Source organism: Alexandromys fortis, unplaced genomic scaffold, assembly GCF_014885135.2.
Source record: "Alexandromys fortis isolate MF-2015 unplaced genomic scaffold, M_Fortis_MF-2015_v1.1 scaffold_5, whole genome shotgun sequence".
Lineage (NCBI taxonomy): Eukaryota > Metazoa > Chordata > Mammalia > Rodentia > Cricetidae > Alexandromys > Alexandromys fortis.
Window position 1 is genome coordinate 15536423 of NW_026067924.1, and position 25563 is coordinate 15561985.

At 42.4% G+C, this 25563-nt stretch overlaps 1 protein-coding gene across 3 annotated transcripts in view; it reads left to right on the forward strand.

Annotated features, from left to right (window-relative positions):
- The window catches only part of Carmil1 (capping protein regulator and myosin 1 linker 1), a 262924-nt gene that overhangs the window by 143767 nt on the left and 93594 nt on the right, over positions 1-25563 (forward strand). For all 3 annotated transcript variants that reach the window (XM_050142253.1, XM_050142251.1, XM_050142252.1), the window contains 4 exons: positions 6023-6098; positions 11628-11716; positions 13549-13643; positions 20463-20549. In XM_050142253.1, the coding sequence (XP_049998210.1) occupies positions 6023-6098; positions 11628-11716; positions 13549-13643; positions 20463-20549 (347 nt within the window). The remainder of the gene's footprint in view (positions 1-6022; positions 6099-11627; positions 11717-13548; positions 13644-20462; positions 20550-25563) is intronic.

The following is a 25563-nucleotide window of genomic DNA, read 5'->3' on the forward strand; positions in this document are numbered from 1 at the left end:
AAAGAGAGAGAGAGAGAGAGAGAGAGAGAGAGAGAGAGAGAGAGAGAGAGAGAGACAGAAACAGAGAGACAGAGGAGAGAGAAACTGTGAAATCATCCAGTAGAGTGTTGTCTGGGGTTTGCTTGCATGTGTATCTGTTAAGTTCTGACAAAGCCTTCCAGGATAAGCTCTAGGAAGTGAAGACAGTCACGAGCTGCCTTATATAGTTTCTGTTTAAATGGGACTTCCCAGTATTTTCTCCTTGCTGACCCCTTGATGCCGCATGTTGAATGCAGGACTGAGTTCCCCATCGCTGCTCTCATTCTTTCCCTAGCTGTCATGTTGACTTGAGATTCAGGGTTCCATTCAGTCCTTAATTTTGACATACTCATTTCCTGAAATATTGTCTAGGCATCTGTCTACCCAGATTTGAGTCTCCCCATTCTCTGCATGTTCTTGCCAGGTGGAAAATTGTTAAATATGGAAGCTGTGGAGCCTTTTTTAGCATGAATTGCAGCAATGGAAGCCATGGGACCTTTTCAGGGTGCACACGCAGCAATAAACCACGAGGGCTTTTCAGGGTGGCATGTGAAGCTATGGAAGCCATGGGGGCTTTTCAGGGTGGCATGGGCAGCAAAGGTCCATTCACTTTTGTTTCCATTTTGCATTCTAATGTAGGCCATTGCACAGTTGATCCATTCTGCTGTTGGGCAGACGTTCTACTTAGCTTATTGTCTACTAATGCACAATGCTGTTAAGGCCATTCTTTAGTTGTTCCCATAGAGAAAAATGGGCAAATGTGTACCAGGATGCAAATAATTGTAAATTCAGCCATTATGTCTACTACTTAGATCAAGAAAGAGGCCTCTGCCTCTCTGGGGCTGTATGTATCCATTCCTAATCACAGTTCCTCTTCCCTACCATTCTATTGAGTTGCAAGAATTTCCCCAATCTTTTGGGTTTTGTGATGGAAATGTGCTTTTCTGTTACTGTTATCAAATACCATGGTCCAGAGTAATTTAGGAGGAGAGGGTCTACTTGGCCAAAGCAGGATCTCAAGGCAGGAACCTGAGGGAACACTGCTTACTCCTGGCTGGCTCATGCTCAGCTACCTTTCTTATGTAGCCCAGGGTCACCTGCCTAGGGCTGTTATTGCCCACAGTGGACTGGGTACACCTACTCAATTACAACCAAGAAAATATCCTACAGACATAGCCACAGGCCAGTCCAAGGGAGGCAATTCTTCAATTCAGGTTCCTTCTCTTCAATTAAGGCTCCTTCTTCCCGAGTGTGTTAAGTTGACAACCAAGATTAGCAATCACGTATGCATAATTTGATGGAGGAAATCCTGTGAACCAACTTGAGAAGAATTCTCTATTTCCTCCTTCTTCTTGTTCCTAACCTCAGAACAATTCTTGCCCCTGAGGTTTGTTCCATCCCTCCCATCTCTCTGATGCTCCCACCCTGCGCTTCCTTGGGTACATCCCCCAAGCCTTGCAGATAGTAGCTTTTTGAAAAATCTCTTTACTGACAAGCTGTTTTCCTCCAGTCAGGTTTCTTTATGCAGCTGTCAAACCTTAGTTCTTAGATAGCAAGTGTTGTGGCTCTGTGTTGCTCTGTGGTAAGCCTCCCAATTTAATAGCCCACAGCCAACACAGCTATAACTCACAGTGATGCCTTCTTTAGTCACTCTTATGGTGGCTGGTGTCTGCTAGCTGGTTGCTGCGAGGCCTAGATGTGGCCCGTTCCTGAAGTCTTGGCTTCCTCGTAAAGCACCCACGCTCTCTGGGTGAGCTTGTAAGAGCCAGAGCCAGGCAGAAGCTGAACATGATCTCTTCTAACCTAGCCTCCAATGCATGTGCCATCACTGAAGGACACCTGTGGTCTTTTAACATTCTGATGATGATAAATACAGGGATGATAAATAAGACCATTTAAGTTTTGGTGCAGATGTAAGTTTTCCCTTAGGTTGGGCAAAAACTCAGGAGTTAGATCAATAAATAGGTCACAGGACATGTACATAAAATCTCAAGACAGAGAGTCAAGCTATCTTCTGCACCAAGAATGCCATTTGTCTCTCCACGGGCCACTTTTGAACAGATCCAGTTCTGCTGTGTCTTGATCCACATTTGTGCTGCCTGACGTTTTGACATCAGGGGCACACCTGTGGGGATGGGGTCTTTGATTTTGGCTTGGAATTGCATTTCTCTTATGGCTGGTCCCTTGAGCCTTCTTATGTGTTTGTTTGATGCATGTAAATGTGTAAACTTTGGTGAAATGTCTGTTTGGATCCTATAGATCTTATGCCCAGTTTTATAATTTGGATGTTTGAGTCTCTGTGTGTGTGGCGGGGGTGTGTCTGTGGTGTGGTATGCATGTAGACGTGTTGACAGATCAGTGGTGGTCTGTGTGTGTTGGGGGTGGGTGGTATGTGGGTGTGTGGGTGTGGTATGGTATACATGTGGACAGATCAGTGGTGGTCTGTGTGTGTTGGGGGTGGTATGTGGGTGTGGTGTGGTATATATGTGGCATGTGGACAGATCAGTGATAGATGTCTGGATGTCTTTTTCAGTTGCTTCACCGTATTTTTCGAGACAGGGTTTGTCTCTGAAGTTTGTTGTTTTGTCTGAACTCCCTGGACAGTAGTCCCTGGAGACTTCCAGCACTGGGGTTACAGACGTGTGCTACCTTGCCTGGCTTTTCTGTGGCTGCTGGGGTTTGAATTGGTCCATGTGGCTTCTTTCCTTTAATATAGTTGCTTTCTTCTCCCTGGTTGCTGGCTAGGCTGTACCAGGCTGTCACTGTTACAGGGCAGAGATTGAATGTTATGTTCATTGTTACATTAAGCCCCCCCCCCCCCCATTCATGTGTGGTGGCTGGCACTTACTGAATATATGAATGGATTGAATTACAGACAGTCGCCCATGCCTGCACACATCTATCCCTAATTATTTGAAGTATTCTGTTCTTTTCTTTCTGCCTAGTTGGCCCCTTCCCATCTTAGGAACCCTGTGAACTGTGCCCATCTGCTCCAGGTGGAATTACTTGGTCCCTGTGTTCTAAGGGCACTTGTAACATTCCTAGGATTTGGCATGGCCCCAGTTGTTTTTGTTATTCACGGCATTTTGGGGAGGGCCAGGAGAACAAATCACTCACCTCTTAAACTTCAGCACGCAGTAATCCTACCCCGTATTTAGTAAGCACTGGAGCAGTGTTTACTGTTTGTATTAAGATACTGGCTGTCTCCTTCTAATGGTTTGTTTTGTATTGTTCAGTTTTGTTGAGCCTATCAGTTGACATCAAATGACCTCTTCTAGTCAAGGCTGACCTTGAACTACCTCCTGCCTCTACTTCCCAAATGCTGGGATTACAGGTACCAGTCACCAAGCCTGGATTTTAATATTAACTTCAAAATAACCTTAACTTGAAGCAAGTTAAGGAAGAGACGAATAAGCAGAAAACCTTGCAGATGGAACCTGTGGATGCGCCTGCTCCTTTCTTTACATTGTTTTTCTGAGCTGTGAGGATGCATCTCATCTTCTCACTCAGGTCTGATGAGCTCACACATGGGGCTTCAAAATCTGGCAAAGGCTGTAGTTTCGTGGGCATAAACTCTTTGGAACCAGAGCCTGAATATAGCAGTGATGTCTGCTTTATTTATCTGTCTGTCTGTCTGTCTATCTATCTTTCTATCTTTTCTCTATCTATGTATCCATCTATGTATCTATTGATCATCTCTTTCTTTCTTTCTTTCTTTCTTTCTTTCTTTCTTTCTTTCTTTCTTTCTTTCTTTCTTTCTTCCTTTCTTCTATGTATTTATTGATCATCTGTCTTTCTTCTATCTTCTCTATATATCTATTGATCATCTATTTATCTATCATCTCTATCTATCTATATACGTATCCATTGATCATCTATCTATCTATCTATCTATCTATCTATCTATCTATCTATCTTGTATCTATCTTCATCATCATCATCACCATCATCTCTATGTATCTATTGGCTATCTATCTGTCTGTCTGTCTGTCTGTCTGTCTATCTATCTATCCATCCATCCATATCTATTGTAGTCGAGTATTGGGAAATCAGCCTAGGTGTCTGTTTATAGAAGACTGGGTCAAAAAACATGGATCATTTCCACAGTATAATTTTACTCAGCCACAAAGAAGAATGAAATCATATCATATGCAGGGAAATGGATGGAGTTGCATAGCTCACCATGTTAATTGAAATAAGTCAGATTCAGGAAGACAAGCATCATGTATTCTCCCTTCTCCCTAATGTGTTGAACCTGAGCTTAGCGGGTGGAGTTGGGAGAAAACAGCAGGGAAGTAGAAGTGGTTCTACCGGGGAACAGGAAGCTGGTCATGAGGAGGCTGGAGTGGAGGTAAGAAGTAATAGGGAGACTAGGTAAATATGACTAAAATATATTATATGCATACACAAATATGTCACAGTGAACTCTACTGTTTTATATGGTTAATATGTCTCCTCCAAATGGGAAAAATCATTTTAAGAAAGAAAAGAGTCTCGTTATCTTTTTGGTTCAGCCTCACTTCCTCTCTCTGCAAATCAATGCCTTTGTCTGTGAAACATGACAGTAATCTCCTGGCTTGTTTGCAGGTCGACCCAGGCCCTTTCTGTGTAGCTCTCAGGTCAGCTGCAACTCAGCTTTTTCCACCTTCCACCCGTCTTTGCTGTTTCAGGCAACATTGCAGCGTCTGTGCCTTATCAAACTCAAAACTAAAATTGGAGCTTAAGTTTCAAAGATTTACAGCTTGAGGTTGTAGAAGTCAGATGCCGAGGCAGTGAACGGAAAAGAGCTAAGTGCTAAGTGAAGAGGCACGCACCATGCTGTGGTGGGGTCAACAGGCAGGTCTACAGAAGAGGAGCTGTGTGGTGACGGCATCAAAGGACATGCGAACTTTCAAAACACTGCTCAGCGGTGAAGGGTATTCTGCTTAGGCAGTACCATGTGTGGTAGGCAAGGAATACTGCCAATGACTGAGAAAATGGTGTAGAGGCAGGGTTTCACATGCAGACCTTTTCCCCATAGCTTCTGAGCTTGTATGGAGCACTGGAGATAATTACACCTGCTCTATTTCAAGGATGGGATCACTGCTGGGAAGTGTAAGAACCACCAAATGGTTGCAGGACTCTCGCTGAGCACCAAGAATCCATTTGCTATCAGAGAGGATAAAGCATTATCTTTGCTTGGGGAACAACCTCTCGGAGACTGTGAGATTCTTGATGCTTGTGAATCGATGAAGAATTCTAAGGAAACAAGCCCATTAGCGTGGTGTTAGATGTGTTTTCTTTCTGAATGCTAGCATCAGCTTCTCTCTACTGGAAAACTGGAATTGGAGGTGCTGGGGATGATTTACTTTAATTTTGTGGAATTCTGCTTGTATTTTGCTGTATGATGATCTGTTGCAGAGAACTGAATTGTTTACTAGTAAAATTGTTTGGAGGGTCAAGAACCATAGCTCAGTAGGTAAAAGTGCTTGCTGCATAAACCTGGCGATCCCAGCTCAGTTCTTAGAACCCATGGTAAATGCAGATGTGGCGGCATTCATCTGTAATCTCAGCACTTCACAGTGAGATGGGAGACAGATTCCCAGAGACAGGAGAATTGCCTGGGAGCTCTCAGGCCTGAATAACACAACAGAGAGACAGAAAACTTCACCTCAACAAGGTAGAACTGAAGAGTCTACTCTTGAGTGTGGGATTCCCCTGATCTACGCACATAAATTTTGGCACATGTGCACCCGCACACACACACACACACACATGTCAAATAAAAATGTAATGTCTTAGTTTTCTTTGTTTTGCTCTTTGAGACAGAGCCTCATAAGTCCTAGACTGCCTTGAATTAGCTATATACCAAGGCTGATCTTGAACTTCTGATATTCTGACTGCCTTCTTCCAGAAGTGATGAAATGACAGGCCTGTAGGCACCACCAGACCTCCCTAAAGATGCAGTGTCACTGGACCTATGCTGCAGGACCATGCTCATGTTCTTTATTAATTTTGCTTCTAGAGACCTGATCCCCATCATTGCTGTCCTGGAATATAATCAGTGGTTCACCAAACTGTCCTCCAAGGATCTTAAGCTGGTAAGTCACCGAAAATGACAGCCACCATCGCCCAGCCTCTGCTGAACTTCAAAAGCTCGCTCACTGTCAGAAAGATTTTATTTTGGTACCATGCTGGTGAGCTGCACACATTCTATTTCTTGAGGAGATCTCATTCCTAGGAATGATTAGCATAACACTGAAGTTTGTGATGTGAGAGCTTCAGAGAGATTCACCCTCCTCTTCTCAGTTGCCTCAGGCAATTTTAGAACAGAAAGGCACATTTAGTAATGCCTTCTCTACACACTCATTCAGTTGGCAAAAGCTATTAAAGTCTCATTTGCACAGCTGCAAACAGCTGGCTTTATATTTCAGCCTTTCAGTTCATCACCACCAAGTTTCTCACAAGAGAGAGAGCAGTTTCAGGAAATATCAACAGGTAGACATGGTCTGATTGGATTATAATATTTAATATTAATTCAATATATGTTCTTTTTTCTTTTTCTTTCTTTTTTTTTTTTTTTGATTAGGTAGGGGATTTATGTATAGACACAATAAAACCAAAGTGAAATCTGTTGCTTTTCATATTAAATAGAACAGACAAATATTTGGTCTGCTCTGGTAATAGAAACTGTTGGAAAGTAGACCAAGTCAAAGCTGCTATATGGAAAGATACTTGTCCATAAGTTACTTCTCAGATACTTCATTTAGGATGAGAAATAATTTAGATTTTTTTTTTGTATAGAAGCAGGAATCTGGTGGTGAGATTTTTCTAATAAAGATGCTGGGTTAAGAAAGACTTTGCAGAAATGGAGCCTGTGAACAGGTTACTCATGTGTATGAATTGCCTAGAGTAGGTATGACTTAGGGCATCATGGGTTTGAAAATGGCTGAACTCATTTGGGGGCCCTTAGGAGCCATGGCAGCATAGGTAAAGAGTATAGAGTCAGAAGCCTGCGTTTCTTACCATGACTCTTCCAACCAGACTGTGGGAGTGGAGATGAGTTATCTAGAACCTTCCTGGACCTCAACTTCTTGTGTGATAGCTGCTGTCATGTTCATCCCTGTCTTGCATGGGCATTGTAGCTTCTTGCTAAAGTATCTGCCTGGTCAGAATTTATTTCATAATTATAGAGTAAAATCACTGAACAAATGAATGAGAGAACCCAATCATAAAACTGATCTGCCCACACTGAGATGAGCTCACAGAGATCACAGTGAGCAGATTTTGTTTTGCTTTGTTTTGTTTTTTAATCAGGCCCTGACTATCTAGGAATTTCACAACTGTTGATTCTTTCATTATCATAATCATCATTACAGACTAGTAAAGAGGTTGAGAAACAAACTGATGTGGAACTGGGTAGGTTGGGAACGAACCCAGCTAGGTAGCCATTTTTTTGCATGATTGTGATGGGGTTGGGATACCAGGAATAGAATAGGGAAGCCCTCCATGAATGAGCAGGTATCAATGATGGACACGGGAATGGGAGCCTCAGGTTTCCTGGGATGGGACCATCTCTAGGACTGAGCTAGCAGAGGTTACATGTTGACAGAGGTTTCTGCCCTGCCCAGTACTGCAGTCATTCAGCCCCAAAGAAACACACAGAGGTCTACATTAATTATAAACTGGTTGGTTTATTAGCTCAGGCTTCTTATTAACTCTTACGTCTTAAATTAGCCCATTCTTGTCTGTGTTAGCCACTTGACTTGGTACCTTTTACCAGTGAGGCATTCTCATCTTCCTTCTCCTGTGTCTGGCTTCCTCTGTGTTGACTGCAGATTGACCATTTCCTCTTTCCAGAATTCTCCTGTTCTTGTCACCCCGCCTATACTTCCTGCCTGGCTACTGACCAATCAGCATTTTATTAAACTAATACACTGACAAATCTTTACAGGGCACAAGACCATTGTCCCATAGCAGTTACAGGTGGGAAAGGGTAGACCTTGGAGGAAAGAGAAATGATCTTTGAACCAGAACAGATTCTTGCCAAGACACATTTTATCAACTTTATTTAAATGGTCATACAAGCATAAGATATTCAAAATGGATCCTTGAGAAAGTTTGCAAAAGGCTTTAGCTAGGTAGTTTTTTTTGGAATTTTTTTCCCAACTCCTCAGTGCAGAAAGGCATTCAGTCAGTTAGTATTGGTATTTCATCATTGTTCCTACCTGGTATCATTTTTCTTGTAACTGATTTAGTGTTAAGAATATAAGTAATATATGAGATTTCATCCTGGGAAAACAAAGAATGGAAGGGCTTAAATGTTTCCTTAGATACCTTGGGATAGTGTGAATAGAGTGGCAGTCTCTGAGGACTACTCTTATTGTCCCTTTATAAACTGGATACATGTGCAGTTCTGTACATGGTGCTTACATGGTGCTGGGCATCAAAGCCAGGGTTTGGCCATGCTTGGCAAGCACATCTCCACTGAATGGAATTCCCCACCTTTACATGTGCTTGTGTTTAACCATTTGACATTGTGAAATTAAATGTGACCTTTGTGAATATCATACTACAAAGCTTCCAAAACAAAATAGATGAAACATCGTGGAAGGGAGGGTGGAAAGAGTGTAAGAGCCGGAGGATGAGAGTGCTGTGAGATGCTGTCTTCTGCACATGGCGTGGCTGTTGTCCTTAGAACCTCACTGCAGCTGTGGTCACCTGCACAAGACCTGTGTAAGATCAAGCCCAGGTCAGTCCTGTGTCCCAGCAGGCAACACTAAGTGGACACAGTGGATACCAAAAAGAAAGCAAAAGAAAAGAGTTTGCCATCACCCAAAGCTAAAGGAAAGGCCACATTCTCCTGACAGTATGTGACAACTTTTGAAGGATAGCTCACTTAAAAGGAATAGCCAACAGTGGAAGCATGTTGAGGGGTTTGTAGCATGTAGTTCATGATGAAAATAAGGTCCCTGAAGTTACACCAACTCTCACAATTTCTAAGGTGATTCTCCTAGCCCAAATAAAAGCCACCTTTCTCAAAATGCCACAAGAAGAAAGTGATTGACATGCTCTGTGTGGATCTCATGAAGACTATTAGCAGCTATAATCCTCGTCTGAACCATGTGTATCATATTATATTTCATATAGTCCAGGCCTGCTTTTTTTCCTCCCTCATGCTAGGATTGTAGGTGTGTGATATAGTGTCCATCTTTGAAAGGACATTTTTAAGACTTCCAAGTACACAGTATGCAGTGACTACCATCTTTCTGTGTAGCACTGTTGACTATATAAAATAGCTTTAGAGCTGGTGTCTGTTTGGCTTTCTGGGTTTGTAACTCCAGGAGCTGCATCAATGACATGACTGTACCAGGCAGTGTATTTGGTTCATTGTTTCTGTTCTAGGCTTCCATCTATATTTTGTTTATTTACTTATTTTGCTAATTCTCTTGTTACTATTTAGGGGTTTCGGTTTGTATGTGTGATTGACTTTTGCCTTACTGTCAATTCACTGGGATGTGTCAAAGCCCAGGATGTCTGATTTAGGCTTTCTGGACTGAATGGAAGGAAGTAGCACGTAAGAGAGATGAGAGCTGCATAGTGGAACAGCGTTTACAGCATCCTTCTCCATCCTCTGGCTCTTGTGTTCTTTCCACGCCCTCCTCCACTATTTTTCAACTTTTTCTTTTATGAAACTTTGTAGTATAATATTTATAAAGGCCACATTTCATTTCAAAATGTCAAATGTTTAGAAACAAGTTATAAATAAGCCTAAAGAACTATGATATTCCTAGTTTTACAAATGAATTGTTCTGATCCTGCACTGTCAATGTGGTAGACAAGATAATTTTTATGATTATTTTATTTTATTTTATTTTATTTTGTATCTAGGTATGTGTATGCATTTCTATAAAATGTTACCATTGTACATTCTTGGATCTAGAAAAGTCTGCTTTTCATGTAGTTGGCACAAATAAAAGTTAGCACCATTAATGAATAACTTGTTAGAACTCTGCTCTACTGACCTCTTAAAGAAGAGTTGACTGCACCTGCATACACTCCCTTAAATACATTCTCATTACAGTGTTTACACTCAATATGGACACTCATTCGTCAAAGCTCCCTTTGGGTAAATTCCTCTTCTAGATGCTCTGCTAGCTAGCCAGGACTCTGTATGATTGCTTAAACTGCTCTTAAAATAATTCCTGCTAAAACATGATCCAGATGCTCACTTTAAGCCATGACAACACCTAGCTCAATCAATCTCCTTACCCATTCATCACGAAACAAAGAGTGGCACACATAGGGCCAAGACATGGGAGATCACTGCTGTCGGCCTAATGGGAATTGCCTTGGCTTGGGTAGAGTTGATTTTTGCCTTTGCTGTCAGTTCACTTGAATGTATCAAAGCTCAGGAATGGTGTGAGGCAAGCTTTCTGGACTGAATTGAACAAAGCAGCATGTAAGGGAGATGAGAGACAGTGAGACTCTGGGTATTTCCAGGATAGCCTTTTGTGAAGATTACCCAACTGAAGCGCTTTGGGATATTTTATTTCAGACTGTATTTCAGTTATTGGATATGCCAGCTGAACATGTGCTGCTAGATAAAGTCAGAGAACTCAGATGCACTGAGGAGATGGATCTGTTTGTTTTATAAAGTGCATTGCTGTATGTCATGGTACACAGGCAGGTCATCTCTTTTATTTATATCATAAACAATTTAAGTAAGCCCTTGATTATAATGCAGGTTTTTGTTGTTGTCGTTATTGTTTTGTTCTTTTGAGACTATGTTTCTTTGTGTAGCCTTGGCTGTCCTGGAACTAGCTCTTGTAGACCACGCTGGCCTTGAACGCACAGAGATTCCTCTGCTTCTGCCTCCCAATTGCTGGGATTAAAGGCGCGAACCACTACTGCCCAGGGGTTATAATGCAATTGTATAAAATCATTTATCAACACCTGAGCTACAGTAAGTTTTAGAGTAAGCCAGTATAAAAATATGAACACTTAGAAATCCAAATATGAAAAGCATGTGGCATAGTTCTCAATATTCAGTTCCCCTGTGTAATAATTACATAACTACATGACTTAAAAACAAAAATGAAAACCTATGAAGGACCTGGAGAGCTGCCTCAGCAGTTAAGAGCTCATACTGCTCTTCCAGAGGACTTGAGTTCCACTCTAGCACCTCTATCAGGTGCCTCATAACCAGCTGTAATGCCAGCGCTAGAGGGTCCTGTATCTCTGACCTCCGTGAGTACCTGGACTCAAACGCACATACCCAGACACAGATACTCACATAAATACACATGTACTCACACTCATAATTTAAAATAACTTTTAAAATATTACTAGCATGTAGATATTGATTTAGTGTGGGGCTTGGCACTAGGCCAGGCCGCAGAATTCTGTCCCTTCCCTGAGGAGTAGTGCACTTGGAGACTCTGTATTATGTGCTGTGGTGTTCTCATGGTGGTGCATGATGGGGATGCTGTCTGACTAGTTCTTGAATGAATGTGTATGGATGAGAGTTTCACTTGCTTATATCCCCATAGATTCGTATATTTATAGCACTCAAGTGAAATGGTTTTCATCAGATGTTCAGAACAGTCAACAAGTGTTCTCTGTTACAGTCCACAGATGTCTGTGAACAGATTTTGAGGGTGGTGAGTAGGTCCAATCGACTGGAAGAATTGGTGTTGGAAAATGCTGGACTCAGAACGTGAGTATTTTCCTGAATATGTGAACACATGACTTTATGTCATTTGCCTTTTTGATCAGTACATGATCTTTTAAAAAATATTCAAATGTACACAAATAATGTTTCCTTCTGGAAAAAAAAAAACAAAATAAACAAAAAAACTTCATATTAATCTTCTTATGGTAACAAAATAGTCAACAGAAGCAACTCGAGGGAGGAAGGCTCAGCGTAGACACAGATGCAGTGTGTCATGGATCCTGGAGTGGAGGGCAGGTGCCACACATGTGGCTGTTATATGCTTCAGGGGTCAGCAAGCAGAACAAAGGCCAGGCTATTATCTATATCACCAAATCTATGGCCCTGCATTGGCTAACAAAGCCCCCAACTGCCCAATGTTCCTCAACCTCCCTAACAGCTGGGGGTAGGGGCACATGTTAAGATACATGAGCCGATGGGGTAAATTTCACAGTCAAATCACAACACACACCAGTCAATCAGCCCATGATACCGTCATTATCATGAAAGCTAAGCATCTGATAGCATGCTCTGCTTCAGTGCTGTGGGACGTTCTGAGGGCCCATGGTGTGGTGGTTAAGAGTATGTGCCTTAGTGAAGTGCCTGAAGCTTCAAGCATGGAATTTAGAAGTCTACATCTCAGCATCTTTTCCTTTGAAATGGAGATAGTAACTGAGGTTTTGAGAGCAGGCAGATGATGAGTGTGTCGTCCTTACAAAACACGTGTGTCACTGAAGATGCCCGCCCAGCTTTTACTACTGTAGTAGTGATAATACCGGACTCCCTGTGATTTTCTTACATTAATCAGTTTTAGTCATTTCTCCCGCTCTTTCACCCCCGAGTTTTATTCTGAAGAGCACGGGGTAGAATCTGTTAGAACAAAGGCTTTATTGTTATTAATGAGCAAGGCAGGTATTTTTGTCACCCCAGCACTTAGTGTGCTATTTCAGGTTAAAACAAAGCTAAAACAGTGATTTTTCTTTTTGTACAAAATCGGGTGCTAGTAATGATGGCCTTTAACTCAGTAATTAAAATAATCAGTTTTGCATCTGTGTGTGTTACAAGAAATAAGAAGTAAGATAGAATGAAGAGCCTACTAGAATTTTCAAGAAAACAGGATTGCTGTGGAATTTTTAAAAAACAGGAAGGGGTCAGCGATACTGTAAGCTGCATTTAGCAGTGTATCTCGAACTGGAAGTGATACCAAACCTCCGGCAGCTGGTAGATGGAGTGGGGGTGAGGAGATCAGGGGTGGGGTGGGATAGGGGGGTCTTTTGGTATAGTAGTTGAGAATCCAGTTCTTCATTCAAAGAAGGAACTTGAGGTAGCTGGTCACATTGTCTGTACTCAGGACGCAAACAGCCCGAAGTGTGGTCCGGCTTCAAAACCACAAGGCTGGTTCCTGGTGGTCCACTTCCTCCAGTGAGGGTCCACCTCTTAAGAATTCCACAACCTTCCTAAGTAGGACCATTACATGGGGACAAAATGATCCTTTGCGGGGGGGTGGGGGGGTTCATAGGTAACCCAAAGGGCAATCATGCTTTTACTCTGCTCTTTTGTGTGAGGTTTTGCCAAATCAAAACGAATTGAATATTATGTGTGTGTCTGTTCTCCCCGTGTCCCACCCACAGAGTGGCATTTGAACCTAGCGCTTTCCCCGTGTAGGCAAGTGTTCTGTCCCTAGCTCTATCTGTCCCTGAGCTGTCCTTGTTGCCCTATATGGAAAACTGTAAGGGAGAGTTTCTTTCTTTTTGGTTTTATTCCGTTTTAAACCTGAAATGTCTTATTTGAGCAGTCTGCATTTTGTTCCTTACTCCTGCCACGTTGTCTCCTTGCAGAGATTTTGCACAGAAATTGGCCAGTGCTCTAGCACACAATCCTAACTCAGGCCTTCACATGATCAACCTCGCCGGGAACCCGCTGGAGGACCGAGGTACCGAACCGTTCGTATTATCACGGATGCCAGAGGTGCAGGACACTGGCATCCTACTTTACCGGGCTGGGGAGTAGTACCAACTTCAGGTTAGTCACCTGGAGTCCTTGCCAGAGTCTTCCACACAAACTTGGAGGCCTCTCCACACTGGCCTTCACTCATACACTGGGAGTCCCGCCCATGCTCACCCTCGGTCCTCCTCACCACTGGTCAGCAGCAGAGTAACTTCCCTTGGGGCTGCAGGGCTCAGGGTCCCTGTGCCCTTGCTCAATCCCGGTGGAGACCACTCCCAGATCCAACGGACTGCTTGTTTGTGTCTTCCCTCTCACAGGGCAGTTTATGAGGTTAGGGACCAGCTAGAATTGGCCTCAGAAGCTTTTGCTTCCTTCAGATACCTGTCTGATAGAGTGAGCCACTCAACACAAACCCTCTGGGGCCTTTATTGTTTTTTTTTTTGAGACAAGACTTTTGCTGTGTAGTCTAGTCTGATCTCAAATTTGTACTTTCGTGTCTCTACCTCAGAAGTTCTGAGAGTACAGGAGTGTGCATCAGTACAAACCCTTATCTCCTGATTTAATAGTCACGTGGTGAGGATGGGCGGTGGTGGCACCTGGGAGGCAAAGGCAGGCGGATCTCTGTGAGTTCGAGGCCAGCATGGTCTACAAGAGCTAGTTCTGGGACAGCCAGGGCTATACAGAAAAACCCTGTCTCAAAAAACTTAAAAAAAAATTAAGTGGTGACCCCCTCTTACAGTCATGGGTCTGTCTTGCTCTATAGGAAGCATTGAAGAGAGTGGGCCAGAATCTTGATGACCAGTTTAAATTTGTACCTATCATACATATCTTTTAATACTTCATAAGGTTTGAACATATAATTACTGTGAGGTTGAAGGATCAGATTTGGGAGGAGAAAGGCTCATCAAACATGTTTGCATCTGGGGCTGGGGTATGGCAAAATGCTTGGCCGGCGTGCGTGAAGCACTGGGATCCGTCCCACCACTGTAAAACACAAAGGGAAATCCAAGGAAAGCGTTCCGTTCATGGGCAGAGAAGGCAGTGCCTGCCTTTGCCACAGGAAGAGCAGCTGGGGCTAACTTCTCCACCTTGGTCTGCAAACACCGACGGATGGGGTTGGGGAAGGAATCGCTCCATCTCCGGAGGGAACATTTTGTTTTCCTTTTCTGTTGGAAATGTTTTCTAGCCTTGTTGAATAGGGCCTTTCATCTTCCAGTGTTAGGTATTTGGTGAAGATTAATTATTCAGCTGAGCTGAGGGCGCCGAGGCAGCTCTGCCTTTACTATTCTGCTGTGTGTGGCAAGCGATCTCTTGGTAGCGTTCACACAGGAACCTCAGGGGTGACTTCCGTCATCTGAAGTCAGGAGTCTGACGGAAGGTAGAGGCTGAATCTAAAACTGGGTCACACGGCCAGCCACCTAAGCATGAGGCCAGGCTGAAATTAAGCACGCAGGCTGGAGTGCGGGCTTCTCCGGGGCGTCGTCATGTCTGTAGGAGAAGCAGCTCTTCTCTTTACCAGCTCTGGAACAGTGGTGAATGTGGCCGAGTGGGAATTACACACAGCACCTCCAAGTTCGATTATTTTACTTAAACATGATTTAGATTCCCACCTAATGCTGTTTATTTTACAATCGTTGACCCAAGGTGCCTATTCCGACCATCACTGGTGGCTCTGATTTGAAATAGCTCTTGGGATTGTGTTTACATCTTTGGTGGCTTCTTATCTGTCTTTCGATGTGTATCAGGTTTCTGAAGTTGCCTCTGCCACCTCCCCTCCTCCCAACTGTGTCACCTAGCACTAGGAACCAGGTAGAGTCTCTCTGACTCTACTTGATTTGATGACAGACATGACCTAGAGAAGATGCAGTATAGATATTCTTGCTCATGCCTTAAGGGTGAGGAAACTGCTGTGTCTCCGTGTGTCTGGGACAAGGATGGAATAGACTGTGTGCGCAGACTCCCTCCTGTGATTTCCTGCCTCACCATTGGTCAGTGGATCAATGCACTGTGTGCATGGTGGGTTTTTGGATCTGGTTATACAAGTGCCCTTCAGATGTAGAATTAAGCAGTTCTGTGCTGTTTGAACAAGTTAGTTTGTTCCATTATATGTCAAAGGACTTTCTGAAATCTCTCTAACGCTTCAAATGTCAAGTTTCTCTGTGGCAGATGTAAAACAATGCCTTCCTTGATTAATTGTTTTATCCACATTTAATATCCTTATTGTTAAATAGAGTAAAGCAATACAGTATGTTTTAGAGGTCATGGGTTTGAATTTCAGAACACATAAAAGGTAGATAGGTTGAGTCTATTTCCTCTCCACTCACCAGTATCCCTTAATTTGCAAATTCTTTCTTCTTAATCCGTTTTCTTTTTCCTCTTCTTCCCTTCCTCCCCCGGAAGCTGTATTTTCTGCCTGTCTTTTTGTCTTTCTACAGGGCCCTATAATCCCGTGGCCCTGTGGTTGCCCAGTGGCCCTATTTGCCTGTTGCCCTGTTTTTTTCTGTAGTCCTGTAACCTTGTTTCCCTGTGACCCTGTGTCCCAGGTAGCACTGTAACCACTGTAGTTTTTTAGACCTTTAGCCCAGTTGCCTGGTGGCCCTGCAACCCTTGTAGTTCTTTAGCCTGTTTCCTGTAGGCCTGTTGCCCTATATCCTTATAGCCCAGGCTTTCCTTGGACTAACTACATGGTCCGGTCTGCTATCATACTCATGAGTATCTTCCTGCTTTGGTCATTTGAGTGCTTGGCCTTCAGGTATGAGCCATCACACCTGGCTTTCATTTATTTGGAAAAATAGAAACAGTTTATTGTATTTTGCTTATTAACTCTTTTTAGTTTTTCTCCACTTTCTAACAGGAATTGGCCAAAATCTTACTCTGTTTTTTTTTTTTTTTTTTTTTTGGTTTAAATTTTATTTTATAAGTGTGGGTGTTTTGCCTGCATGTGTGTCTCTGTACCACGTGCATCCCTGGTGCCTATGGAGGCCAGAAGAGGGCATCTGATCCCTTGGAACTGGAGGTGTAGACAGCTCTGTGCTAGGGACTGACACTTGTCCTCTGGAAAAGCAGCGATTGTTCTTTACCATTGTAAAGCATCTCTTCAGCTTGAAATCTAGAAGGTTTAATGTGATTTAATATTTTTAGTGTCCCTATCTTCATGTATTTGTGTTTTGTTCATTTTGCTTTTTAGGTAAGGTCTCTGAAATCACGTCCATCAGCCTGTTTCAGCTCTGCAAGTGGTGGGAGCCACTGTGGTCCCTGTGTGCTTCCTAACAGATACGAAATAGGTCTTACATTTATTTCCCTGGATCACGTTGCTAGAGCCCTGCAGACAGAATTTTGTTAGCTCATTAACATAATGCTTTAGATTAGCCAGGGCCTATTGATCCCATTTCTCACTGTGTGAATCTCAGTGACACCAGGGTGGCCCAATGTTGAAACTGTATACCGTGTTTTAAGCTTTTAAGTGCACATGTGACTAGTGGGGTTAAATTTACAATGTCAAACTTAATTTTCCTGTGTATGGCAGCTAATAATGATGGATAGCAAATTAGCATATGAAACATCTTATAATTACTTTCTTATTAGATAAAAATGCTTTGAAGTAGAGGAAGCTAGAACAGTTGCATTTTGAGGAGAAAAATACATCTTTATTGTACATACTTTTAAAAAATCTTTAGGAAGGTCTAGTAATAAAATCTCCAATGGAAGCTGAAAGTCATAAACTTGGTTGTAATTCACAGCTCTGGAGGCTCATCATGTCCCCTGACCTTTCTGTAATGACCTTGTTCATTTGGGATCACTTTCTTCTCTTACCCTGTTAGGAAACCAGCTTCAGCAAGCATAGGGCATCTCCCTTTCTTACTTCTCGCCTGGCAACACCTACACTTTCATACCTGCTGAGGCTTCTATTTCGCAACTGTGCCAAAGGCTTCTGTGTGGAGCATGTGGGGCCCTCCTGACCACCAGTGCCTCACTCTTCTCTTCCTCAGGGTGTACATCACACTTGTATGTGTGTCTACATGAATATGTGTATGTACGTATCTTCTCTTCCTCCTCCTGTTCTCTTTCCTCCATTCTCTCCCCTCCCTTCCTCTCCTCTGACCTCTCATCCTTTTATTTTGTATGATGGGTGTCATATTCTACCAAGGGAGGCAGGAACAACTTTAGCAAGGGCTATCATTAGTATTTGTTTGTTTTGTATTCTGAAGTTTTTAAACCACCCAGAACAATAATTCATTATAACCTCTTCATCCTCTATGGAAAAAAAAAAGTATCTTTTTAAAGACAACAGTGATGGCAAGTGTCTATGATCACAATACTCAACTGGTGGGGCCTGGAGGATCAAGAGTTCAATTCTCCTTACTGTTAGACCTATTTAAAACTAATTCAGACTACACAGCACGAATTTGAAACTTAGGAGTTTGTTATTTATCACTTTTGCTGCTTTGGATTGCTCTTGTGTAGTTCCAAAGATAATGTTGCTATGTTATTTATTCCTTTTGGGGGTACCTTCTTTTCTTAAAATGTGTTTATAGGTAATGAGTAAACAGACATGTGGGTATGTCTGGTTGTGTAAAGCACACACTTCATTTATACCTAAAACAAATGGTTCATTTCTACCTTTGAATGTGGGCATTCACGGATTAAAATAGTGTCCAATGTGTTTCTGACACATATACACATTGGTTATTAAATGTTTCAAAACTGTGTCTCCCGAAAGAAGAAAGTTAAAATAAGTGAAATCAACCCAAACACAACAAAATTTAGGTTTAATGCTATTGTTTAGCAGAGAGAATTTTGTTCTGATAGGTATTACTTTTAGAATGATTGTAGGGTAAGAGGGCTGGCCAAAGAAACACACTCTGACCCTGAAACCAGAGCCAAAGAAACACAGTCTGCTCATGACTTAACTTATGTCACCACTGATGTATGTGGGCTCAAAGTGCACTTTGGAGAAAAAATTTCTGTCTGTCTATGTGTGTGCCTGTGTGTAGAAATACATGTGTTTTAATTTCTGTCACACTTAGTTAATAACTGTCAGTATGCTGGTCAGAACATAACGGACTAGAATAACTATAGTCTCTTCATTGGTGAAATGTCACACTTATCTCCTTGTAAAGTCCAAATTATTTTATTATAACTGCAGTATTTCTTTGTGTTTGTTATTTTGCTGTATATATTTTATCTTTTTCATTTTTAACTTTTAAACACATGTCTAGGTGTATCTCTTAGCATGTGATATTTTTATTCAGATAAGCCACTTTCGACTTTCAATTGTATTAATTTATTTTGCTTCTCAACTTCAGCCTCCTCTCTTCCTACTCCCTACCCCATCCTCACCTCCATTTTTGACTTTTGAATATTTGAAACATTTATATTCCTATGCAATCTTTTGAATTAATTTCAAAAATTAAATATGATTATATTATCTCCCTCCTTCCCTGCCCTCCTGTCAATTCTTCTCTCTGAGACAGGGTTTCTCTGTGGCTTTGGAGCCTGTCCTGGAACTAGCTCTGTAGACCAGGCTGGTCTCGAACTCACAGAGATCCGCCTGCCTCTGCCTCCCGAGTGCTGGGATTAAAGGCATGCGCCACCATCGCCAGGCCCTGTCAATTCTTCTTATGCCTCTCCTATGTCCTTCCTTCCCCAGTTGATTATGCATTTTTATTATTGGTACACACACACATATGTAAATAAGGCCTGCTGGTTCCTTTAGCAGAACTGCTACTTGAGTAGTTAAAGGTACCCTGTTCTTGACAACAATGAAATTGCATCTGCTCATTCCAAAGAGAGATCATCTCATTAAGATAGAGGTTACAAAGAAGAGCAAGGCTCTGCATCTCCCTCTCTAGAGGAGTTGTGTCTTTTTTACCTAGAGAGAGACAGAGAAAGACAGAGACAGAAGTTCTTTATAGCTGCTTAGATTTAAGACTTTGTCCCTTAGTTTAGGAGAGTTTGTTTAGTGCTGTGTACTTTGACCTCTGAGAACATATCCCAGGTGGTAACAGGTCACCTGCATACTTAACATAGTATTATTTTTGTATGTTTGTGTCTGTATGTGGCAAACATGTGCCTATGTGCACCAGTGTGTGCCTATGCTGCGGAGGCCAGACATCAGCCTCTAGTGGCATTGCCCACTGTGTTTCTTTGAGATTGGAGCTCTTCCTTTTCTCTGACACTTGTCTGTTTGGCAAGACTGAGCAGCAAGCCTCAGGACTCTACCTATCTCTGCCTCCTCATTAACGGGATGATAGGTGTGTGTCACTGTTTCTGGGTTTTTAAAAATGTAGTTTATGGGGATTAAACTCAGGTCTTTGTGCTTACATATAAAACATTCACTGACCGGGTCAGTTCATGAGTCATGGCTTTGCTGTGAACAGTATTATAACGTGGAATATGTAAGGATAACGTTATAGACAGTGTATGTATTAGAGTCTGCTATTTCTCCAGCCTGGGGGATAGCACAGAAGGAAGGGGTGGGGGCATGACAGAGAACTACTACAAAAGAAGCCCTAACTTCAGATAGAAAAGTACGTCTACTTTCCTTGAAATAAATCATACTTAATTTTTATACCTCGTAAAACAGTTATGCTTCTAAGCCGGGCGGTGGTGAGGCACGTCTTTAATCCCAGCACTCGGGAGGCAGAGGCGGACGGATCTCTGTGAGTTCGAGACCAGCCTGGTCTACAGAGCTAGTTCCAGGACAGGCTCCAAAGCCACAGAGAAACCCTGTCTCGAAAAACCAAAAAAAAAAAAAAAAAAAAAAAAATCCCTGAAATTCTAATAATCTGTTTTCCTTTCTCAGGTGTCTCCTCCTTAAGTGTTCAGTTTGCCAAACTCCCAAAGGGACTGAAGCATTTAAACCTCTCGAGAACCTCATTGTCACCTAAAGGTACAGTGTATGTGATATACACCATATTGTGTTTCTGACTGCTCTACCTGTTGCTTTTGACCATCACTCCGATATGTAGTTGATTAAATATGCAAATTATATTATGATGGTAGTTTTAATGTAAAGGTATTGTACAATTCCAATTTGATCACCTAAACTTAAATGACTTCTTTGTAGAAAATAATTTTTAAATTTATGTGCAGTCCTAATTGTTTAAGCTTTGACCCAGGGAGTGCTGGCTGCCTCTAGTCTTGTAGCTCACTTTTCTTCTTGGTTCATTTTTGGCAAAAGATGTTCACTTCCCCAGCTTTCAGGGTGAACATCTACTTCACACAGAGGCTTTGGGGGCTTGCTGTGAGTCACCGCCGTAGTCCCCCAATTCCAGTCTTTGTTCTGTTCCCAGAAACGCTTTATTTTTCTCTCAGATCTGACCTCCCTCTCCCCCATTATTTATCTAGTCACTCATGAGACCCTGTCCCTTCTGTTGCTCTGCCTGCAGTGTTATTAAGTGAGCGTTGGCTCACAACAGTATTAGAAAAGCCCCACCCCCATCTCTTAAATTTGTCTCCGTGCTCTGCTTGGTGCCTGAACACCTTTTCATCTCCAGATACTTGCAGAGCTTCGGTGACCCCGACAAAATCTTCATCTGTGGGGGTCTCTGCTTCAATAGACTTCCCACTCCAGAGTCACTTGCTCTTCCCTTTGTTCACCTGTGGATCACACCCTGGATATTCCTGTCTCAGTACTGTCCCTTTCTATGAGAATGAGGCCACGTTGTCTCTCTGTTTTTAACGTACATTTTGGTTTTGTAGTTTCTGGCTGGTAGAAGCATGATTCATCCAGGGCTCTGCCTGACGTCATCCCTGTCTCAGTGGTCACCATGACTACACTTCAGTTAAGCGCCAGCAGCTCTGGCTAGTGACCCATCCTGTCACACATTATTCTGATTATAGAATTACTCTAGAAGTGTTTTAGAATTGCAATTGATTCATAAATCTCACCATCTCATGTGCCTATACTTGTGTACCCCTGTTTAACACTAACTTGTTAGTGTTGACCAGCATGTCAACTAGTAGTGAGAAATTTCCCCAGGTCAGTTCTAGCTGATCTGATTCCAGGAGCCATATACAGGTCCCAAGCTAAGATTCACTTCTTTCATTTTTCCTGTTATACTCAGAGATTGATTCTCAGAAGATCCCTTTTCTGATAATTATCAACTTATTGGCATTTTTCTGGCAAAAACTTTAAAGATGCTGTTAGGTTAAGTAAGTAAGCAAAAATTATTTTTAATTTCATCACGGTCTGGGCCCAACCTTCCTGCTGTTTTCTGACGTCCGTACATGCGTGCAGAGCTACATGTGCCGTGTTTGGTGTTTCACAAGCTGCTGCCATTCAGGGCATTGTGATTGTTGATGCTGGCAAACACACCCACTTTTAGGGGCCACAAGATGATCCAAGTTATAGAGTGATTTATTTGAATAATGGACCACACGCATAGCTAAGTTCTCCAGCAGTGCCAGTGTCATTGATGTGAGCTTGGCCACTAATTTTGCTTATTTCCTGAATTTCCTTTTTAGGATAAATTTCCTTAAATAGAATTACGGGCTTAAAGAATATGTGCCTATGTAGAGTTTTCATATCTCTTACCGCTTCCTCGTAGGAGTATTTTGTATAAATTTGTTTATAGTCTCTCCACCACTAAATATTATTTTCCATTTTCACCCCCCCCCCCCCGCTTTTTTGAGATATAGTCTTCATGTAGCACAATTCGGCCATGAACTCCTGATTGTTCCCTTCCTCTGTAACTAAGGCAGGCTACTAACTCATGGCAATCCTCCTGTCTCAGCCTCCAGGGTGCTAGGGTTATAGTCATGAGCTCTGCAGCGTATGTCCTTTTTGTTCTCTGAAACATGTAAGCGTTCAGTGTTCTCTTTTTCTCTAGTGGTGGTTCTCAACCTTCCTATTGCTGCGACCCTTTAATACAGTTCCTCATATTGTGGTGACCCCCGACCTTAAATTATATTCTCTGCTACTTCATAACTGTAATTTTGCTACTGTCATAAAGCATAATGTAAATACCCGTGTTTTCCAGCGGTCTTCAGAGGTCACGAACCACATGCTGAGAACCACTAGCTTAGGGCATCTCCCCCACTTTTCCTTAGTCTCTTGTGTATCTTCTTGGAATGTTGCTACTTGGCATTCTTGGTTAGTTTTCTATTTACAGTGCTATTTTTTCTTAATGTTTGGAAATTCTCTACATATACTAATGTGCAACTGTGTTCCTTTGTTAATTATTGTAAAACAAATATAGGGACACAGTGGTCATCTGTCCTTTGCAGGACAGGCTTTGGTTCTAAGGTAGCCTGTCAGTCACTCATGTCCCGTCCTCATGTCCTATCCCCCCAGTGTGGCAGGAGTAGGTACTGCACTGGCAAAGAAGGTTCTTTTGTGCCCTTGGGTGAGGACAGCTTGGTCTGCCTGAACTTGTCCCAACTACTGCTTCCCTGCTTCTAGCTTTCATATGATGCAGGAGTCTGTACTAAAATGTGTGCTTTGAGAATCAGCATTGTTTTATAAAATAGGATCTGTAGAATTTTAAATTGTCCTTTTCAGATGTTTGTCTTGAATTGTTCAATTTGAAACATACTGGTTTCTTAATGGCACACACACAGGTTCTGAAAGGTTTCGAGTTTTGCAACCATAGCTTTAAGTTTCTACTAAGTGTGACATATTTTAGTTCCTAGAAAACATGTATATTCATGGTTCTATAATAGAAAACAGATTTTTTTTTTAAACTCTTCCCACGGTCCCCACGACATGCACCCTCCCTCACCTCCGCTTGATGGCTTTCTGGACCCACACCGGCATCCTGCTGGCTGGCAGATTATGTCAAGGCAGGACCATCTGGAGCCACCTCGTTCAGCTGTAAACTCTCCAATCATGAATACCAAGCATGATTAGAATCCCACAATAACCAGAGTCAAGGATGGCATGCCAATGTGTACTGCATTTGGGTCGTAAGAGCCCGAGTTTCTCCAGTGCTATCATTTTGAAACTTCCTGTCATTCCTGAGCTTATTAACACAGACCTCATGTAAAAACGTGGGCTCAGGAAGAGGGAGGGACCACCCTTCTGCCTTTGGAGCATCCTCTGGAGTCTAGTCAGAGGTTGGCTCTCTGCCAGGTACCCACACTTGCCAATGGACTCTTTGCTGTCAGGATTAATTTGGTCTTCTCGTTTTGGAATTTATTTATTGGGTTTTATAACACTTCACTTAAAATATATGACTTCATAAGTGATTTTCCCGATGGGAGTCTGGTATTCTCCATATACTTTAGGCTCAGTCAATGCATTAAGAAGAGAATGGTGAACACTGAAGGCTGGGGAGGAAACAAAACACTTTCCTTGTAGGTGTGAGGTCTGGAGCTTGATCTTCAGAACCCACATGCAAAAACAGAACAACACAAAAATGCAAGCCTGGTGGCATCCAGCACTGAGGAGGAGGAGCTAGGCAAATCCCTGGGGCTTATTAACTGGTCAACTTAACCTAACTGGTTAGCCTAGGTCAGTAAGACATCCTGTGTCAACAAACAAGGTGGACATCTCCCAGGGTTGACCTACTGCCTCCACATGAACACATATACACACACATACACACGCACATGAATGTGCACACACACAGGCAGATGAATACGGATGACAAGATGAAGAAAGGATATTGGTCATTTGCACTTTGATTTAGATTCTATATATTGTGCATGCCTTTGTTATATAGATGGTTAATTTGGGATGCTACTGCAGGTTCTGTTAACTGTTTGTTAATCCTACCTCCTTGCATTGGATGCTCTCGATCCTTGTGTGGCTGGTGGCAGTTGCCTCACTGGATCCTGAGGATGCTTGTCCTCAGGGTCTGTAGGGTATTAGAGCTTGATTCCAGCTTCTCCCCATCCGTGCGCCATGTCCCTTATATAAAATGGCATAGCCTTTGCGTATAACCCACACACATCTTGCTGTGTACGTCTGAGGTCATCTCTAGATTATTTATAAACCTGCTATAATGTAAGTCTGTGTAAATAGTTATTGTCTTAGTTTGCTTTCTGTTGCTATGATAAAACACTAATCAAAACCTCCTTAGGTAGGAAAGGTTTCATTTAGCTTATTTAACCAGAGGAAGCCTGGGCTAGGTAGAACTCAAGGCAGGAGCCTCAAAGCAGGAACTGAAGCAGAGACCATGGAGGAGAAGTGTTGCTAACTGCTTGCTCTTCATGGCTTGCTCAGTCTAGTGTCCTAATTCTTAGCACCACCTGTTGTTGGGTGGAACTACCCCCAGTGGGCTGGATCCTCCCACATCAATCATTGATTGCCCTACAGATTTAACTACAGGAACTTTGATGGGGCATCTTCTCAATTGACATTCCCTCTTCCCAGATGGCTCCAGCTTGTGTCAAGTTAACAAAAACAAAACAACAACAACAAAACCCTAGCCAATACCTCTCTCTATATATTGTATCACCCACAGTATGCTGATGAAGAAAAAAAAAAACCATGCTTGCTCAGTATTAGGCCTCTTTTGTTTCTGGGGTTTTGAGACTGATATCAGTATATAACTCAGAATTGTAGTGGCTTTTTTTTTTGGCGGGGGGGGGGTAGGCTGGTCTTGTCTCAAACAATATAGTTCAGGCTGCCTTTTGAACTCTTGGCAGTCTTTTTTTTAACCTCAGCTTCCCCAGTACTGGATGTCAGAATGACTGTCACTCTAAAGAAAGAAAACAAAGAACTTTGGAATATTTCGTGATGGTTGGCTGCATCCACAGATGCAGAGCCACAGGCATGAAAACCTCCTGTGTCGATCTGTCAGTGTCTGCCACTGAGCGAACCTGTATATGGTCAGGTAGAAATCTCTGAGCTTCAGACACCTCTGTCTAGTGAACATTAGGCTTTCAAAAAAGAATTTTGGTTAAAAAACATTCTCTCTCTCTCTCTCTCTCTCTCTCTCTCTCTCTCTCTCTCTCTC